General features: G+C 46.3%; 1 protein-coding gene across 4 annotated transcripts in view; it reads right to left on the reverse strand.

Moving 5' to 3' along the window:
- Window positions 1–977: 977 nt before the first annotated feature.
- Window positions 978–17,445, reverse strand: part of ZNF831 (zinc finger protein 831) — a 104,223-nt gene continuing 87,755 nt past the window's right edge. For all 4 annotated transcript variants that reach the window (XM_059132544.1, XM_059132542.1, XM_059132541.1 and 1 more), the window contains 2 exons: window positions 2,610–2,770; window positions 978–1,890 (listed from right to left, as the gene is read on the reverse strand). In XM_059132544.1, the coding sequence (XP_058988527.1) occupies window positions 1,048–1,890; window positions 2,610–2,770 (1,004 nt within the window). In that variant the 3' untranslated portion in view covers window positions 978–1,047. The remainder of the gene's footprint in view (window positions 1,891–2,609; window positions 2,771–17,445) is intronic.

The following is a 17,445-nucleotide window of genomic DNA, read 5'->3' on the forward strand; positions in this document are numbered from 1 at the left end:
CGCACTGGCTTGGAATACGGGGGAATTTTATCTGTACTGTTCTGACTTGCACAATACAGAGGCTGATTTAATTTGACAGCAAAGTAACACCAAGCCCCCAAAATAAAATTACTGAGATGTAAAACAGCGTCAAAACTCCAATTAGTTTTGTATCCTTGAAGCTTCTGGAGGAAATCTAAAAGGCTCCCGTCACGATGAGCAGGCATCAATTTAAGCTGAAGAGATTACTAAAATGTAACCCTCTAATTGAAATTGCTCAGAGCACAATATGACAGAAAGAATCAGAGAAAAATAACTGAATTTTTCCCCCTCAAAAAATGACTCATTACAGAAACTGTTCTATTAACTTTTAACACAGCGTTCCTTTGCAAGAGCTAAAAAACCAAGGGTTTGAGAGGTCTCAACAGAAAAAGCACCGGGCCCAAGAGCAGTGCATGCTTGTGTCGCTGGATCACATATAAGCTTTGACCACTGGCGGAACATTTAAGATAATCAGCATTTCACCAGATCATAGGCGTTTTGGAGTATATTTACAACTTCCACTAAGGACACAAGTTATTCTAACCAAACTGCAGTTTGAATGAATCTGGATTTTGTTTCCAGAATGAACAGATGTATCTTGATGCCCCATTCATACCCATTTCCTCTGCGAGCAACCCCGATCACCCACGTGCGCTTACCACCTCTGAAGCAAACCCTCAGCTCACTGACGGAGGAAGTCGGTCCACTGGACTCTACAGGTTCACTTGCACATCACATGCAGACCGGCTGTCCTGGTTAACGCGTCATGGACGAGGCAGTGGGCACGACACAGAGGACGCGGCTGGGAGGCGAGTGCGGTCTTTGTGCACCAAGCATCCCGCACTGGGCTCCGTTGATCCCTTTGCCCTTCCTGGCACCTGGATTATCGCAAGGGGGCCGGGAGGATGCGGGCTGCAGTTGGCTGGGGATGCCTTGGAAAGAGTGGTGAAAGATGCTTGGTGAAAGAGTGTTCGGCTGTCCTGCCAGCCTGATAGCATCTGGGCTCCGACCCCAGGCTCAGAAGCTTCACATCTCTATCACTAACCGGTCCTCGTCGTCACTGCTGCTGTCACTGACCTCCACTCGAGTCTGCTTTCTCAATCCTTCTAGACCCCTCCTCTTGACAGTCTTTGAAGGGACTTCGGGAGCTTCTCTGGGCTGCCCTGGGTTAGAAGTAACCACACGGTCCTTTAGAGCAGTTAATCCAGGGCCTCGACATTTCCCACCGTCTTTTCCTAAGGGAGGGCAGGGGGCTTTCCTCTCCCCACACCTGTACTGTCCCCCGGTAGGAAAAAACATCTTGTGTTCCCCTTCCTCTTCGTATGAACTAGCCAAGCCTGGTCCTAAAGCTGGTATTTCAAGATGAGTTTTTCCAGCTGACCCCAGCAAAACCAAACCTGAAATTCTTTGCCCAGATGAAGGTCTCCCTGGCAGTACTGGTGGCGACATGCTCTCCGCTCTAGCTTTTCTGTCTGGGGAGCTTCGTGTCAGGGCCTCCCCTGCAGCCCTGTGGTCTTGTGGCTCTGCACTGTGAATCCCCAGGGCTGTGTGAGCTGCTCTCTCCCCCAGAGCACACATGGCACCCACAGAGGGAGCAACATCCTTGCGGGGGGAGGTTCCTTTGGACTCAGGGGAAGAAGGTTCTTGAGCATCTGAGAAAACGTATGGTTTCAGATCCACAGAGACTTGCTCCTGGGAGGGCAGAGGCTGGGGCTCCAGCAAGCCCGGGCCGAGACCTCCGCCTCGAGACAGGAGGCTGTCATTCTTAGCCGGGGCCACACAGGACTTGGAGTGCTCTGACCGTCGTGACCCAGCAGCAGTGTTCCGAGGGCAGCGGTCACCGTGCCCACCGGCAGCTGGAGAAATCGCCTGCAGAAAACGTGCAAAGGAAAATAAACGGGGGAAGAAAGGTTAATGGTATAAAACAGACAAGCAAACAAAAACCTTGTGGTCAGAAACGTGGTTCTCAATGAAACTAGGTCTTGAGTTCTTAATGATTCTTTACCAAGCATGAACTTCAACAGGATGCCCTCCATCAGTTCCCATTAGCGACTAACCAATGCATTAACTCGAGAAGAACCCCTTGTTGAGACAAAAATCAGTCACTGAGATTGCCAGGTGTTTTTATCTGGCTTTATGAAAAACCCAATCGCTCAATTATCCCCCTAGTTCCAAGCATCTGATGCTAGATTACCATGCTCGTGCGGTAGACGTTACCTCAAACTTAAGTTTTTCCAGAGAAGCAGCTTCGAAGTGTGGTCTGGATTAGCATTTTTGTGCTTTTCAACCCACACCCAACCCCTCCACCCCCAATCCTGCCTGGCGGTGAAGCCATGTCACAGTGATGTCGGCACATGACAGCATCTCTGTCCTACTCAGGGACTAATTAAAAGCGTAGTCAGGATTTGAAGCGATCATCCCATTCTTCCGCGCACCGTGTCTGCAGGTGTTTGTGCACTCCTGGCGTTTGTGTGTTTGTGTGCCGGGTGGTGGAGGGGGCTCTCTGCCTCCCAGGACACCAACGACAGCAAGCGAGACCCATTAATCCAGACAACCCACGGGCAGAGAGCTCAGAACGTGGTCCCCACCTTCATGGTTACATGGTCTACTCCACTGCCAGCCCGTGAACTTGTGCTGGGAGAGAAGCTTCCCGACGTTTGTCTGGAGCCATTCTCCTCCTCCTCTCTGTGCCCACAACCAGCAGGCGATCCTGAAGAGGCACGAGATGGCTCCTCCTGCAGATTCAGACCTAAAATGGGGAGGCACACTTACACACACCGAAACTGATAACATCAGCAAACAGGGGTTCCCTAGGACTCTGGCTTCCTGCGCAGCTCGGGGCTCGTTTACCAGAGTCCTCCACAATGTGCGCGGGAACACAGCTTACTTTGAACCACTTCACACAGCCTAATGAAACATTTCCACTTTGGCTAAGAAATGGTAAGACCAATTCCCTAGGCGGAAAAATCCCTAAATCACATACATTAAAAAAAAAAAAAAAAGTCACATGGATGTTTTTCAGCAGCACTATCTTCCTGGCCACGTTTAGGTCAGGTTAGGTTCATTTCAGGTTGGCGGGAATTCTCTGGTCACGCAACCAGGATGGAGAGTGGAAATTTCCGTCTCCATGGAAATGGGATTTTGTCTCCACTGGAGCATGGGGCAGCAGGAAGCCAGGTGGGTTTTGGTGTTGCTGTAGTTTGGTGGCAGTTACTGTGACCTGGGTGGGCAGAGGGCGCCGAAGAGGAGACCTTGACAGCATCTGCCACACAGCAGCGTCCTCTACAGGGAGCAGCTGCTTCCCCTCCTGTCTGCCCCGCACGCACTCTCCTTCTGTCACAGGGGCCTGGGATATGGGTCAGAAGGACCACGGAACTGCAGAAAGGATGGATTCCATCATGAGATGAGATCAGAAAATATTCTAGAATGGCTGCACCACCAGAGAAAAGCATTAGATCCCCTTTCAAATTTGCTTTCCTTTTGATTAAAATTACATATGCACAGACTTTCAAAAAGTCCAATCTTTCTACTTATTAAGAAAAATAACAGTGCTTGCCCACCCACTCACCTTTACCCACTTTGGATTCTTTTGATATTTAACTTACTTCACTTTAATAATATGCTTACTGCAGTACTTCTTGATTACTTTTTTTTCAGTTTGGAGGAGAGTCTATGGCTTCCCACGAGGGAAGGCAAGCGTTCACCTCTTTCTCCAGCACTCCTGGATCCAGAACCTTCATTCCCCCACCACGACCTGCCACGTATGCACACTGCCCACTCCATCTCCTATCACAGTTACGTAACTATGATGTCATAATGTCGTTTAGGAGAATATTCAGTGCTTACATATCAGGACCATGTCTCTCACTGCTGAGCCATGGAATGTGGCGTGACTACACGGTCTTTCTGGCCAACACTGTTTCTCCTCAAGTGAACAGCTACCTTGTTTTTAAATTTTGCTTGGTTGTCCATAGGTCTACTACTAAAACCATCCTCCCGCCTCTTTCGCAATTGTCTGAGGTTTTCTTTCATTTCCTTAGAAATGAAAAAATCTCTTTTCATTAGAAAGATCTCTTCAAATTCTCTGACCTGCCTCCAGAGGCCCACTGCTCCCTGGGCCCACTGTGTGGCTGTGCCCCCAGATCTCCTTCACCCCACTGTGGCGATTCTCCTCACCTAGTTGGCTCCTGGAGCCCCCCACTTGTTTCCTTGCTTCCCGCGGCTTCGCGAGAAAGGGTGCATTAAATACAATTGTTCAGACTTCAGTCTGCCACTTGTTGGGGTATAACATTCTGAATTAGAATTCATTTGCTTTCAGAATCAAAGACACCATTCTGTTGAGTTCTAGTTGTTAAGAAGTCTGGAGCCAACATGATTTATGATTCACGAACCTTTGGGCAAAACCTTTTTGCGTTTTGTCTCTCTGGAAACTCCTAGACTCTTCTTTGTTCAGTGTCTCCATGGTCCTGCGTCTATTTTCATTCATTGTCTGGGCATTCAGTGTGCCCTTTCAAACTGAATCATGTCCTTCAGTTTTGGGAAAACATGGTGCTGTTTCTTTGATATTTATTCTCCGGTTTTCTCTTTCCTCTCTTTCTAGAACCGCTCTTGGTAAGTTACTGGGCTTCCTTGTCTAATCCTCTTTTTCTTGTCTTTTCTCTCTTATATCCTACTTGTCTTTTTATTTTACTTCTGGAATTTTCTATTCCAACTCTTCATTTCCTATTTCTGCTATTAGGTTTTTTAATTCCTAAGAGCGTATTATTATTTCCTTCCTTAGAGCACCCTGTTGTTACCTCATGGCTCTAGTATCTTCCATTCTGTCTCTGGCAATATTGATAATGTTTTGTTGCCACTGCTGAAGTTTGGCTGAAGTTCTGGCTGAAGTTTGCCTCTCCCTACATGGTCTGTCTTCCAAGTTCCTTTTGTTCTCATTTGTTTTCACCTTTACCTTTCAGAGTAAAGCCTGCCTTGAGGTATCCATCAAGCAACCTCAAATTTCCACCCACATCTAGCAAACAGGCACTGCACAACAGACTGTGAGCTCTTTACAGGGGCACTTGGTCCACTGGGGCCACCCTGCGGGGGGCAACCTGCTTGCCACATTTCATTGGGAAGCCCTGAAATAATTCTCTGGGCCTTCCACAAGGACTGGATGGCTTCTGTGTGAGGAGTCCTCCAACCTTCTGCCTGGAAAGTACGATCTACTTCCTATATCTCGAGGGGTAGGTTACCAGATTAGCAAGTGCATTAATCCTGAACAAATCAAGTCTGAAAATCTATAGGAAAGTACAACGGTTTGGGGAAGGAAGTAGTCATTTTTCCTTTAATACAATTTTCACTTGAGCACCTGTGCATCAACATAGAACCCGACTCTTGGTATTCCGTTCATCTGCTCATCAAACATGTCTTGGACCTGTTCAGTGAAGCAGGCGCCATGCTGCTCAGCCCCGAAGCACTGGACAACAGGGTGAAGGAGTCCCGGCCCCCGAGAGCCTCTGCTTCAGTGGGGGAAGACAGACGAAGGCCGGTCAACTGATCATATCATTTCCAGTTGTGCCAGGGGTGGAGGAGGAGACGATCACCCGCACACGGCGGGGCGATCGCAGGGGGGCTCTGAAGGAGACTGATGGTGAACAGGGAGGGGAGCACATCCCCATCACCGTAGCAGGGCTCTCACCGAGAGCTGCAGTCAGTGGGGGGCGCAGGACAGGAGTGGTAGGCGGGTCACTGCTGCCCATGACCGAAGAAGGTGTCTCTGAAAAACCAGTATCTGGAATGAAACTTCCAGGTGAGAAAGAACCAGCCCAGGATGGCCATTCCAGGTGACAGAGGAACAAATGCAGAGACCCTGAGGGGGGAAGGAGCCTGGGGTGGGGAACCAGTGGGAGGCCATCGTGGAGGAGGGCAGTGAGCAGGAGCGACAGGAGACGAGATGAAGGTGGGGCAGCCAGCAGGGACCCAGACGTTGTTGGATGCGGGCAGCTGTGGAAAGGGGCTTAGACTTATCTTGCAGTCACTGTGAAGAAACCAGTTTCCAGTGGGGGGGGTCCCCATCTTCTCAAGATGCATACTCGCCTGCTGCCCAGCCACCAGGGCTTCCCAGGGCAGTCCAGTGGCCAGATGAGACAGTTAGCAAAGGCAGTGGATGTTGAAATGGAGAAAACACGTGGATTCCAGCTATATTTTCACTCCCCCACCATGAAAAATCACCAAAAGATAATAATGATGATAAACGTTTCTCCAGCCCCCCTGCTCACCAAGCGCAAGCACCTCAGCCTAAGTGGATTAAGCTGGGTCCCCACAGTGACAAAACAACCAGGCAATTCATTCAATTCAGTGAAGAAGGAAAACCAATTAGTATAAAGAAAATAATCAGATTGGCCAAATGTCTTCTCAGCAGGCTGTTTGGGTTTTGAAGCTTAACGGAAAGGCCATGTGCACATTTGACCAATACTTTCTGACTCATCTGAGAGCGTGAAGGGAGAAAATCCATTGATTTAATTTGCTTTTGACCTACAGTCTACAGAGAAAAGTGAGTTATCTTTAATAATTGTGAAAAATGCCCAAATAATGTCACTGAAGTGTGTTAAACTAATTTGGATTATTGAAGAAGGATGCTAACTCACTTTTAAATGAATGGCCCTTTTCAAAAAGTAAGTGGCGCCCTGGCCAAATGGTAAAGCACAGAATGTGGTCCTGTTTGGGGCACAGCATCACTCCGTGAATCACTTCCTACATCTTCAGAAATGACGGAGTCTGCCTTCTTCACACAGTCTTCAGAAATTTAACCGCTCTCACACAATTACGTGAATCTTCTTAAGAAAGCACCTGTCATCTGAGCTCCGCGTGCCGTTCTGTTCTCCCCCTGATGAGAGGCTGTGCTTTTAATCATTTCCCTCAGAAATAATTGCCAAGCCACGTTGAGAGAAAGAGACTGCTTAAAACGTTGTAGCAAATTTAAATTTAGCCATCTTGAAAAGGCTACCAGAAACTGTAAAATAATTAGAGAGAAAATGGAGTGAAGCAGGCTGATGAAACTCACAGAACTATCGACCTCTTCAGAGCCACGCCTCCTCCCACTGTCTCAATCCCTGGGCTAATATGTTTATTAGCATTATGGAAAAGCTAATAAACATATTACTCAAACATCATTATCAATGATAATGCAAGTAAACGGATATATCTCCTTCAGTTGCCCCAATACACCAAAAACTCCATTAATCTGGAGACCAGACTCTGAATTGTGTATGAGGAAGGGGTCAAAAGAGTCCACTGTGTTGGGCTTCTAAGCAAGGTACAAGCATCAACAAAAACACAGGCGTGATCTCCACGACTCTGAACTGATCTGAGATTGAACTGTTTAAGAGCATCGCTATCACAGAAGGACGCACAGTGTGTTGGTGAGAAAAATGTGCAGTGACTTAAGAAAGGCCAGGCAGAACTTTTCAAGTTCTGCCACTATATTGGCAGATGTTTGCTCACTTATTCAGATGTTCACTGAACCCATTTTTCTGAGTCCCTATTTGTTGGGCCCATACACAAACCCATATCTGTAAGCCTAACTATCCAGTGAGCCCAGGTTTACCGAGCACAGAGTCCAGCCAATACTCGTGTCCAGAACCACGCCGAGCACAGGCAATGCATTCAATGGCAGTCAAGGCAGACACCCTCATGCAAATTACCGTCTAACGGGGGAGAGATGCAGCCACCACAGTAGGACGCAGAAAATGCACCAAGCAAACATGGTAAACAGCCTGAAGGGAAAAGTGGAAGGAGCCATGAGATGGTGAAAATGGGGCCCTGACCCTACCTAGACCTGTAGAGGACAGCAGAAGCCTACACACTGCAAGAATGTGTGTGGACGCTGCACCTGTGCAGGCTGCTTCTCTCTTCACCAAGTCTCAGCATTCATTCATGTTATTATTCAGCAAAAAATTTTTAGGCTCTGTTTCATGCCAGACATTGTACTAAAATATTTTTGCAAGTAGATTCATCCCCTTCCTCAATCACACTGCAAGCTTCATTGGTAGGGACTCTGTGGAAGGGTGATGGAAGACAGGACTTCCTCTTCTCAGGGAGAGTCTGGGGGATGTCGATCCTAATCAGAAGGTGATCATGAGCCAGCAGGAGGCAGCCTGAGACCCGAGTTCCATAGACCAGGGCCATGGGAGGGAGGACCACAAGAACACTTTCATCGGGGACAGTCTCAGTGTCTCTGTGCCACCCTAATGCAGTCTCGTGAGAGTTTGCCTCTAAGTAATCACAAACGAATCTTTTACTTCGGAAACTGCATTTCCTTGCAGTTTTCAACTATTTTTTTTCGTGGGGGGAGGGTAGAGGGGCAGAAGGAGAGGGAGGGATGAACTTTAAGCAGACTCCACACCCAGCACAGAACCCAACGTAGGGCTCAACACAAGGACCCTGCGACCATGACCTGAGCTGAAATCAAGAGTCGGACACGTAACCAACTGAGCCACCCAGGCACCCTCTTGTCCATATATCTGATGAAAGGCAATCAGTCAGGACAAGAATCCTTCTCACCTGGAAACTCTTCACTAAATGGTGTTTAGTGCAAAGGGTGGTTTAAAATCTTGCTTTCACAGGGCATCTGGGTGGCTCACAGTTAAGTGTCTACGTTTGGCTCAGGTCATGATCCTGGGGTCCTGGGATCGGGTCCCACATCAGGCTTCCTGCTCAGCAGAGAGGCTGCTTCTCCCTCTGTCTCTCTGTCTCTCATGAATAAATAAATAAAATCTTTAAAAAAAAAAAAAAACCCTCCTTTCAGTTATAAGTTTTATCATGTCCAGACAGAAGTGTGACTTTAAGGCACACAGCAAAAATAGGATTAAAGAATCACATAAGGAAAAAAGATCACAAAAGAAAGGCCATTTGGAACATCATAAATGCCGAGGCTGCACCTCGCCGATCTACTTCCTGTATCGTCATTCCAGAATTTTCTTGTCGCTGAATGAGAACTGTCTACGCAATCCTCTTCCCTAGGACACGACTGATACACCCGCAACATCCTCTCATCTTTTCTCAAGATTTACACCCTAGAACGAAGAAGGAATTATTCTGTTTCAGCAATTTCGGAGCACTAAGACTTAACTAATAGCTTTCGGGAAAGAATTAATACTTCTCTATTAATTCTAATCAGAGAAGACGTGGAGAAGTCATTACCTCCTGTCAGAGAGGGAGAGCGAAGGCACGGGGGAGTGGGCACTGCAGAGACCCCTCTCCAAACCCTCCTGTGTCTTCCTGACACTCGGACTACATTCCAGGGGGCACCCGGTTAGCTCCCGAGCTGCCACCATGAACTCACAAAAGGAAAGCACCGCCAAGCGACCGGTGAACAAAGGCAGAAGCCACCTTTATTCCAGGGACTTATTCAGCCTCTTCATACACTAGTTAGAAATTGTACCTTTTATGTATGTGTAATTAGGTAAAGCTTTTACTTCCGAAACCACCTGTAATCGTGGCGTCTCCACATTTCTGTTCCTGAGATGAAAGGGATGCATTTTGATCACTTTCTCCTCTCAGATATTTTCTCCCAACTCAGTGCATGGGGCTGGTTTGAAACACCTCAGGGGTTTCAGAGCTCAGCCGTGTACGGAATTCAACGCGCCTTCATAGAGTGAAACCCAGGCCCACGGAATCGGGACATAATGAAGACGGCTTTACCTCAAACCCGGCCGAGGACAAGGGTTTTGTGATCCGTCTGCGGCAGTGGTTCTTAACCGGGGGTGATGGGTCGAGACTTCCCATGGTCATCCTGACTCGAGCGGGGCAGGCCCCTGGCATGTCATACGAAGAGGAGGCAGCCAGGGAGCCAGTGCCCAGGACAGGGCCCGACCCCCGGCTGCTGAGTCGCAGAACAGACGGCCCGCCTGAAACCAAGTCACCAACTCAAACGCTGTAGGGCCCAGGCAAAGAACATAAATGAGGGAGGCTGCCTGGGGCTAGGGACTGTGGCGAAGGGAAGGCATGCCCAGGCTCGAGGCCACAGGAGACCCCCAGGGCCACCAACTGCCACTGGCAAGGACCAGTTCGCCACATCTGACCATTTTCCAAGAGAAACCAAAACACTGGATTCCATGTGTTTGTCAGCACCGATGATGAATTTTCACACAGCAACGCTGTGCTAACCAATGTGCCCGCGGTCCGAATTCGGCCAACGGGGGTCAGTCTGGGGCGCTCGCCGGTCACAAAGCTCTGGAGCGCTGACAGCAGTGGAGAGGCTGTACGCCTCACCCGGGCCTCATGCTTAACGGGAGCAAAGTTTCTTTTAAAAAATGCTGCTGAGGGGCGCCTGGGTGGCTCAGTGGTTTGGGCTGCTGCCTTCGGCTCTGGTCATGATCTCAGGGTCCTGGGATCGAGTCCCGCATCGGGCTCTCTGCTCCGCAGGAAGCCTGCTTCTCTCTCTCTCTCTCTCTGCCTGCCTCTCTGCCTACTTGTGATCTCTGTCTGTCAAATAAATAAATAAAATCTTTAAAAAAAAAAAAATGCTGCTGAGTGCGCTGTGGTGAGTGCTGTGAAGTGTGTAAACCTGGCGATTCACAGACCTGTACCCCTGGGGCTAAAAATACATTATATGTTTATAAAAAAAATTTTTTTTTACAAATGCTGCTGAAAACTACGGAGGAGTAAACATGGTCTTGGAGAAGTACTTTGGGAGTACCTTATGCAGGGAAGTACGTAACGAGAAACTACCAAACGGAGCCAAAACATTTCCTGCAGCAATAGTTGTGGTAGCAAAACAACAGCAACCGACCAAAACACCCATGGAAACGGGCAGGGTTGAATTAAAAAACTGTGGTACAGCTATGTCAAGGGATTTTTATGCCATGATTAAAATGATCAATCAATCTCTAACCTAGGCCCAGAATTTTATACAAGACGGACGAAGAAGAGTCGCACACTTCTACAGATGGGATGGCTCTAGTTGTGAAAAAGCAAGGAGCCCGAAGTGTCTGTTCTGAGTTTTCCGCACGCAGAGGAAGGTGTGCGAGAACACGAGCGGAACCCTGGCAGCTGCAGAGGGCCCTAGCCTGGGGACCATCAAGCTCTCCTCAGATATGTCAATACTGCTTTCTTAGCTGCAACAAGCATGGTATTGCTTTATTCATTTGAAAGAAAAATAAGAGGCACTGGCCCTAAAATTCACACTGAATGGAATAAGGAAAAGCCCCCGGGGTGTGCCCGGCATGTTTGGGCAAAGCTACCGCTCAGGCCAATTCAGTCAGAACGCAAAACACCTGCTGACAGAGGGCTCGAAAGACTCACACTCTGGTGTGTCATGAAGTTCTGCTTCTCGGGCAGAGAGCAGGGGAGACTCACCAAAGAAGAGAAAAATACATTTTTCCATATCTAACCAAATCTGGAGCATTTCTGAACTACCCTAATTTTTTTTTTTTTTTAATTTCGCCTCTTCTGAGTAATCATTTTTCAATCTCTTTTTTTCAGAAACCACTTTTCTCTATGGTTCGAATTTCTCTTCTCTTTCTCTGATGAAAGGCAATCAGTTTGAGAACACTTCACTTACCATTTTCTCCAAAAAAAAACACATTTAGTGGAAAAAGTACGCTTAAAATCTTTTGGTAGGTTGAAACTTTAATCACACTCAGACAATAAGAGAACGCTCTAAAATGAAGAGAGGACAAATTGTGGGGAAGAAAGAAAACTAAATGGAGAACAAAAAATAGCTAATATTATTTGAATTATTTAGTGCCAAAATTGAGTCAAGAGAATCCACTTTATGGACCATTACTTTCAAAGTTTCTTAACTCTAAATGAAACTGTAGAGAAAAAAAGTTCAGGCTTTAGAATATAATTGATGTGTTTAAGCAATTGTCTCATCATTTCTTAAGATTTACACCCTGGAGAAGGAGGTGTTATCCTGTTTCAGCAATTCTGTAAGCAATATTACTTAACTAATGGCTTTAGGAAAAGAATATCTCCCCATTAATTCTGACAGGAAAAATAATGGTACAGAGCCATTAGCTCTCGTCAGAGAGGCAGGGAGGGAGTTCGTGGATTTGGAACCCTGGAGCTCAGGCTGCCATTCGTGTTTCTCTTAGGAAAACACTTGGAGGTGATTTGTGACAGAGGGAGCAGGGCACGACCAACACCGAGGGAGCCCTACCACCCCCATTCCACTCATGGCAGACTAACAGAAGTTTAAAGGCTAAAAGGGGAAAAAAAAAAATGAAGATACTTAATTTCAGAGAACTACATCACTATGCTCACATAATATTTAGCTATTCTACCTCTTAACACAATTAGGTAAACCTTTTATCTCAGAAAGTACCTGTCAGAGAAGTTCTCTTTAACTTTTCTGTTTTTTCAATGAAAGACAGCTGCTTTGATAACATTAGCCTCGGAAGCATCTTCCCTAAACTATATTCGTGGGGGGAAAAAAAAACTAGTTAAAACATTTCAGTCACTTAAAAGTTTAGTTATGTGCATAATTCAAAGGAAGAGATTCCAGTGAGAAAGAAAGTAAATGAGACAAAGAGAAAGAATAGAGTGGCTCCCTCACCCTGGAATTAAATACAGGTTTATGGTCAATGATTGAAGTAGCTCAATTCTACCTAGTTGATGCAGCATGCATGTAGCTGAAGAGAAGAAAATTAGGACATAATTACACAATGACTGGTATTGTGATAAATACCACAAAGAACATGAGTTATGAATCATACCACAAGGACATCTAGTCTCGCTTGAGACTCAGGAGCAACCAGCCTACAGACCCACTAAAATGTCACTTCACAAAACCATCCAAGGAGCCAACATGATGAAGAAGGCTCAGCCTGGTTCTTCAGAGAGAACATGGCTGAAGGACCCATCAGAGGGACAGGAAAATACATTTACTGAAAACCTCACCACATGCCTGGGTATTTCCCTCTCCTAATGCAATTTTCTGAAAGTTTGTCTCTTCCAAGTAATCACATATTTTGTTTCAGAAACTACTTTTCCTAGTAGTACTCATTTCTTTTTCGTTTCTTTGATAAAGGGCAATCAATTTCAGATTTTCCTCTTGGAGAGTTTTTCTTTCCCTAAAAGATGTTTAGTGGAAAGTCATGTTTAAAATCAATTCTTAAGTTAGAAGTTTATACCCAGACCATAATCATGTACTTAAAATTTACAGAGCAAATGCAGACAATGAGGTGAGGAGGCAAAAAATACAATTACTGGAAATACCATTTGAAATCTATAATGCCAAGACTGAAATCAAGAGTATCTACTCTTTGAATTATTATTTTCAATGTTACTCATTACTAAATGAGTCTATGAAAGATAGTCCATTTCTCAAAATATAATGGAGGTATTTGAGAGAGCTCATTTTTCCTCAAGATTTGCATCCTTAAAAAGAAGAAATTGATCCATTTCAAGGATAATAACTGGGAAGAAAGATCTTTCCTTTTCTACTTCATTAATCCTGATAAGGGGGAAAAATGGACTAATTTCAAACTAGAAACAAAGACAAGAAAGAAAATATTGGAGTTGGCCTCATCAATTCTGGTTTTCCAATATACCTTAGGAAAGAAAACATTCCCAGCCCAGTCTCTGTGAAAAGATAAATGGTCACAGAGAATCTAGCTCTTCCCTCAATTCTAAATCACAGACTAATAAAACCAAATTTGATGACAAAACCAGGGAAAGAGGAGGAGGGAACACTCTTCTGTTTCCATGGCATGTTTGGGTACGCTACCTTGTGTGGCACAAAGGTCATTTCTTACTTCAGAACACCTGCCGGTGCGGTGCTCTTTGCTTTCTTGAGGAAAGGCAAGTGTTTGGAAAGCTGGAAACCCTCTTCCACTCAGATACTTTTTCTAAACAACATTAGTGGAAGAGTCTGTTTAAAATATTCCAGTAATGTGAAGTCCTGTACACGGACAGAATTCAATAGCATTTCTCACATACTATCTGAGAGCAAGGGGACCGGGATAAAGGGAAAGAAGAGAGGTGACCCCTGCTCTTGAAAAACTTTCATACCAACGTTCACTCAAGAATGTGTGGTTTTCTTAATAATGGCAGAACCCCGGCTGGGTCAACTATGCCAGTCATTGAAATACTTGCAACTCGGCTTCATCTTTTCTCAAGACTTGAGAGAAACAGAACTCCTGCCCCTGCAACCCTGCAGCAACACGGCGAGCACTGGTTTTGGAGGAAAAGCCTTGGCATAGTTTCTATGGATCCTGACACGAAAAAACAGGGGGATGGTCCCAAGTTCTTTCAGACCCCAGTGGGTAATGAAATGTCAAGTAGGGGCGCCTGGGTGGCTCAGTGGGTTAAAGCCTCTGCCTTCGGCTCGGGTCTTGGCATCGAGCCCCGCATCAGGCTCTCTGCTCAGCGGGGAGCCTGCTTCCTCCTCTCTCTCTCTGCCTGTCTCTCTGCCTACTTGTGATCTCTGTCAAATAAATAAAATCTTTAAAAAAAAAAAAAAAAAAGAGTCACCTGTGCTCTGCTTGGGAAGACCATGGACACTTGGGACTCACAGGTTCCCTGTGCCTCAGAAGCTGAGACACGGGCAACAAAGCAGAAAGGAAGAACAATAGGAAGACAGGGGCCAAATTCTCACAGGACTCTATGAAGTCACTCTTTTGTCCTCACACCAGTTTTAGAAATCCTCCCTTTTATGATGTGAAACTTGAAGTACCAAACTTTTTTTTTTTTAACTTCAGAAATTCTCTCCCACGTTCAGAATAGCGCCTCTGGCCTCCTCTGAACTTAACAAAAGCTCAGGTACGTGTGCAACTGAAAGCCTACCTGGAAATATGGGTAAGACCACCAATGCAACAGGAAGGAAAGAAAGAGAATACAAAAGAGAGAATACTGCCCCAAAAATCATTTTTAATCCCAACTAATCAAGAAATCAAATTTCCAGATTTCTTTTTTAAATAGACATTGATATAGTGGAACCATCTAGAAAGTCCAAACTTTGAGGCATTTTAAAAAACTTTACACCCTTCCTGAAGACTTCTACTCCACCGTTCCCCCCCTCCAAAAAATGTACGTCTGTTTTGCAGTTCTAAAGCAAAATAAGGGAAGGAAACCCATGGTCTGAGAGAAAATGGGAGGTGCCCTTCAACTTTTGTCTGGAAGAGACTGTAAACAGCATCGTGGATCCAGAAATTCCACCCGGAGAAGGGGTGGAGGGAGAGTGGAGTGGGAGCTGAATCTTGAGGCGGATACACAGTTCTGTGTAATGACCAAAAGGAGCTGAGGGGGTGCGGCAAGAATGGAATGTAAAACACTTGAACCCGCTAGAGGGAGAGGGGACAGTCGGGGGGAGCTTCTGCCTCGGAGCAGCTCCCAGAATGCTCCCCGACAGTGGCCCTGGGCAGGCACAGGGTGGGGGCATTGGCACCCCTCACCATATAGCTGTCCACCTGCTCCTTTTCCTGATGTAAAGACAGCTAGGACTGGTAAGATTTGCTCTCCAGAATCTTCTCCACATAGAAGGCACAGGGTCTGTTTAGAATGTGCACAGAATGAAATGAAAATTCACTTAAGCATGGAAAACGAGGGTCCGAGGAAAGTAGCCTTGGGTGTGTGTGTGGGGGGGGGGGTGGTATTGTCACTGAACAATCATTCAAGAAATCCTCTTGACTCGTCTTTAAAAATATGTTATTACTAAACTCAAATCAGAGAAAGAATACACAGCCTAAATTATCATGGAGTAAACTAACATAATGATTTTGAAATAAAGTAGTTTACATTGTTTCTGTGAATGCTGACAGGAAAATAATGAGAAAATTGCATGAACATCCATCAAAGAATGCAGGCTAGAAGCACCAGGAGCGGGTTCTGGTAGATTTGCTCACTCAGGCCCCTCATGAAAATTGAAAAAAGTCAGTGAGAAGAAGGCAGAAGACAAATGGCAAGTGGGCTCCAGCCCCAAAGGACGCTGGTATCCAGAGACAGAGAGCCCATGGCAGCCTGCCAGGGAGAAAGAGATGCGTGGATTATGATGTTCCACGCGCATCCTATCACTTCAAGGAGTTGCCAACTTCTCTGTGCAAGAGCAGCCTTCAAAACTTCTATCTCGAGAAATTATTAGTCTATTTTCACCTCAAATATTTCTCTCATACAGAGGAAAACAAGGCTATCCATTTTCCTTGCAAAATACCCTCCAATCTTGTATTCACCGTGAGCGGTGGCCAAGTACTCTTCATTATTATGAAGGTTCTCTCAGGGAGAGAAATCCATACCCAGCCTCTAATAAATTCAAGGGGGAGAGGACAAGAAGAGGTGAAATAGCATGAGGTAGATAATCAAATTTAAAATAGGTTCTAGTGTAGAAATGTTACCCTGTACACAAGCTCGGAGTTCGCTGCCACCTATTACTAGGGCTTCCCAGTACATCTTCTGAGCCAGGATGGTGCAGCTTTGATGCTTTCTGCCTCACGAATTTCAAAGAGAAGAGAAAATTAACCCCTTTCCTTCCATGATTTAGCTTTGCAAAAAAGGAAGTGAAGGTGGCAAAGTAATGGGGAAGGCCCGTCACTGTCCTCCTGTCTGTCCTCTGGTTGGGGTACGCAGCTGGGAGGCCTCGGACCCTGAGAAGGAGGAGGAAACCCTGTATATTTGAGCCAAGGACTCAGAAGCGAGAGCGACAGACATTCAGAGAAGCGAAGAGACCTAGAAGGATCAAAATGATTGACGACAGGAGGCTCCAGAGGGTCTGGACAGCCAGGATGGAGCCGGCCTTCCACTCCTCTGACGAGGAACTCCAGTAAGAGTTCCTCCACCCCGAAATCAACGCAGCCACCAGGCTTCCAGGCAGATGGGGCAGGAAGGGCAGGAACCTCCAAATTGATGACGATTCAGAAGTGAAATCAGATTTGAAGGAAAAGTTGAAGGTAAATTTTGAATCACATGGAGACCCCCCGGGTGGCCTCAGCCAGAAAGAGTGCTCTGAGGATCTCGGGGAAGCGTGGCCAGATAAAATGGGGATGACCACTTAAATCTGAATCTCCGGTCAGCAAAGGATCATTTTTAGCATAAGTATGTCTTATGCCATGTTTGGGACGTACTTATGCTGAAAAAATATACTCACGGTCTGAAATGTAACTTTAACTGGGTGCCCTGTGTTTCCATTTGGCGACTCTGGCCATGAGCCACATGGAGCCTCTTCTCCTGAGCAGCTCCAAGCACCACACGCTGTTACTCCGGGGATGGCTGCAGGCTCTGGATCGGGCAATTATTACCGAGCAAGAGATCTTGTGACAGGGCACACCACAAACATGCTGACAGTCCGAGGGCCCCACCCAACTGCTCTTTTAAGATATTATTTATTTATTTATTTGAGAGACAGCACATGCACATGAGTCACATGAGTGGGGGGGGGTGGGGAGGGGGTAAGAGGCAGAGGGAGAAGCAGACTTCTCGTTGAGTAGGAAGCCCAATGTGGAGGTT

Source organism: Mustela lutreola, chromosome 9 (genome assembly GCF_030435805.1).
Source record: "Mustela lutreola isolate mMusLut2 chromosome 9, mMusLut2.pri, whole genome shotgun sequence".
NCBI classification, from domain to species: Eukaryota; Metazoa; Chordata; class Mammalia; order Carnivora; family Mustelidae; genus Mustela; species Mustela lutreola.